The following is a 2,500-nucleotide window of genomic DNA, read 5'->3' as shown; positions in this document are numbered from 1 at the left end:
GGGGGGGGGGGGGGGGGTGAGCGAAAGTGGCCCTGTCACCTCTAGGGTTAAACATTCTAACATTTTGTGCTTTCGTAATGATCTATATAATTACAGAGTCAGGATCATCGCATGTCCCTAGAACAAAGAATGCTTAAAGCAAGGGTATTCGTGTGAGTCAATGTTGTCTTGTGGTATGACACTCGCCTTAGGATTGGAAGGTCCAAGGTTTGAAACACCACTCTGAGCAGTGCATAGTTGAGTTCTCGGAAAAGGCTCTTTACTCTCAGGTGTGAAATGAGTACATGACCATTAACAGTGTTGAATCTGTCGGAAAAGAAATCCTGTAATATCGCCTAACAGGTATATAAAAGCTCAAGTATCTTTCTTACAAGACTTTTTGTTGTTAGCTGAAGAAGGGTTTAGAGCCTGAAACTTCCGTGTTTGGTAGGGTTTTTTTGTGTGTGTTTTTTTTTTTTGTTGAAGCTGTTATATTCACTTTTGTTTAATCTGTATTTTTATGTTTTTTTTGCAGGAAGTTGATGAGCTGTTGTCTCAATTCCATCACAGGATTACAGGAGAAAATGGTTTGCCCTGTTGTATTTTTTAAGTTCTAATTTTTTTTGGTAAAGATTAACAAACATAAAGAAAGTAAGAAAAAGAAACCATTATGTGTGTGAATGAGTATGTTTCAGCCAACGTAATTTGTAATTTAAGCGCTTAGAGTCTGGTGTCTCGGAGTTATAACGCTATATAAGTTTTCAGCATCATTATTATTATTATTATTATTATTATTATTATTATTATTATTATTATTATTATTATTATTATTATTATTATTATTATTATTATTATTATTATTACTACAAAAATAAACACTGGAAAATAACAATGAAAGCCACTCCAATCCAATTTTTCATATCATAAACATACAACAAATGTGTTACTTGTTATAGAAAGTACATATAATTTTAAAAGACTTTTTCTATATATACCAAAACCAGCATGGGAGGGCAATTATTTCAAAAGTTATTCAACCTTGAACTTTGGACTTATTTGGAAGCTAGAAAATAATTCTTTTAATGTTTTTATCTTCAATTTTTTTATTATTTTTTTTTTAGAGTAACTCCCTCAAACATAAATGAAAGACATACCACGAGAAAGATATTTCTTTCGCAGTTATTTTATTACCTTTCTTTTTTGTGGCTATATCAAATCATTGGCGTTGTTCAGCCTTTGTGTAGAGTTCTATAGTCGTATAATCTGGCTATCAAAACACTGATAATTATTGAATTTATAAGCTTCAATTTATTAGACGAAAACAGATTCTGTGGACGTCTATAGTTTTTCATTCGTCCTGTTTTGTTGATAAAGGGGAAACTCAAAACGTCCACAGTATCTTTCTTCATTTAATAAATTGAAGCTTATAAATTCAATACTTTTGGGTTTTTTCCTTCGAGCTTCAAGCAGCAACATTTTCGCAATCAAAACGCCGTAATTTCCTATGGGAAGTGTGTCACAGTAAATCAATTTAATTTATATTTCCAGAAGCATTATCGAAACAAATTTAATATTTTTTAAAAAGAAGAAAATTAGAACTTTTTAATTGCGCTAGAATATTTCTCTAGCTCAATTATGAAGCACATGCCGGCAGTTATAAAAGACCGATACTTCGAGGGGACAAAAACACTGCTGATGGCAGAATCGGGTACGTAGTTATGAGTAGCTAAAATAATAAAAAAATTGATAAATAAAATAAAATTCTCTTTATTCATCCCATAGGGGAAATTTGTCTCTAGGGTCTATTCCAAGGGAAGGCTGGAATAACCCAGGCTTCAGCCGCAGTGCAGTGCCGCAAGTTGAGCTAGAGCGAGGTGACTTGCTCAAGGCCACACAACGCAGCTGTGGGTGATCAAACTCGGTACCTTTTGGGTACGAAGCAAAGACCGTACCGCTGAGCCACGCTGGCCCCAATAGATCGATAGAGATAATAGTATTTTGGTCTTAGAAGTCATAACATAGATTAAATTCTCGGTATGCGTTGTGTTGTTGTTGATATCTTATGTCACTTCTGAGTAATGTAAATGTTGCTGCTCGAATCTCGAAGAAATAAGTAACAATGTGAAATTGAATGTAAGCTTCAATTGAATATGTGAAAACGTCCATTTTATAATAATAATAATAATAATGAAATTTATTTATATTGTGCCCACTCTTCTATACAATAAAGCTCTAGGCGCATAACAATAACTTCAATCCATTCAAATTTCTCTCTCTCTCTCTCTCTCTCTCTCTCTCTCTCTCTCTCTCTCTCTCTCTCTCTCTCTCTCTCTCTCTCTCTCTCTCTCTCACACACAAACACACTAACTCTATCTATCTATCTATTTATCTGTTTTTGTCTATTAAATCGAAGCTTACATTCAATTTCACATTGTTATTTATGTCAATTCTGAGTAAATTATTTCTTGTAACAGATATATTTCTATATATTCTCCTCGCCAGGTGTTGCCGGTCTCATCAT

General features: G+C 33.6%; 1 protein-coding gene across 1 annotated transcript in view; it reads left to right on the top strand.

The window, feature by feature from the left end:
- Positions 1-2,500, top strand: part of LOC144980293 (axonemal dynein light chain domain-containing protein 1-like) — a gene marked incomplete in the record, with an annotated part of 41,501 nt that overhangs the window by 20,040 nt on the left and 18,961 nt on the right. The window contains 2 exon segments of the mRNA XM_078927935.1: positions 515-566; positions 2,482-2,500. The exon segment at positions 2,482-2,500 is cut by the window's right edge and continues 198 nt beyond it. Coding sequence (XP_078784061.1) covers positions 515-566; positions 2,482-2,500 — 71 coding nt within the window.

This window comes from Berghia stephanieae, chromosome 9 (genome assembly GCF_034508935.2).
Source record: "Berghia stephanieae isolate SIO BIC M18660-M18661 chromosome 9, UCSD_Bste_1.3, whole genome shotgun sequence".
In the NCBI taxonomy this organism is placed as follows: Eukaryota; Metazoa; Mollusca; class Gastropoda; order Nudibranchia; family Aeolidiidae; genus Berghia; species Berghia stephanieae.
This window is presented reverse-complemented; position numbering and strand designations above follow the sequence as displayed.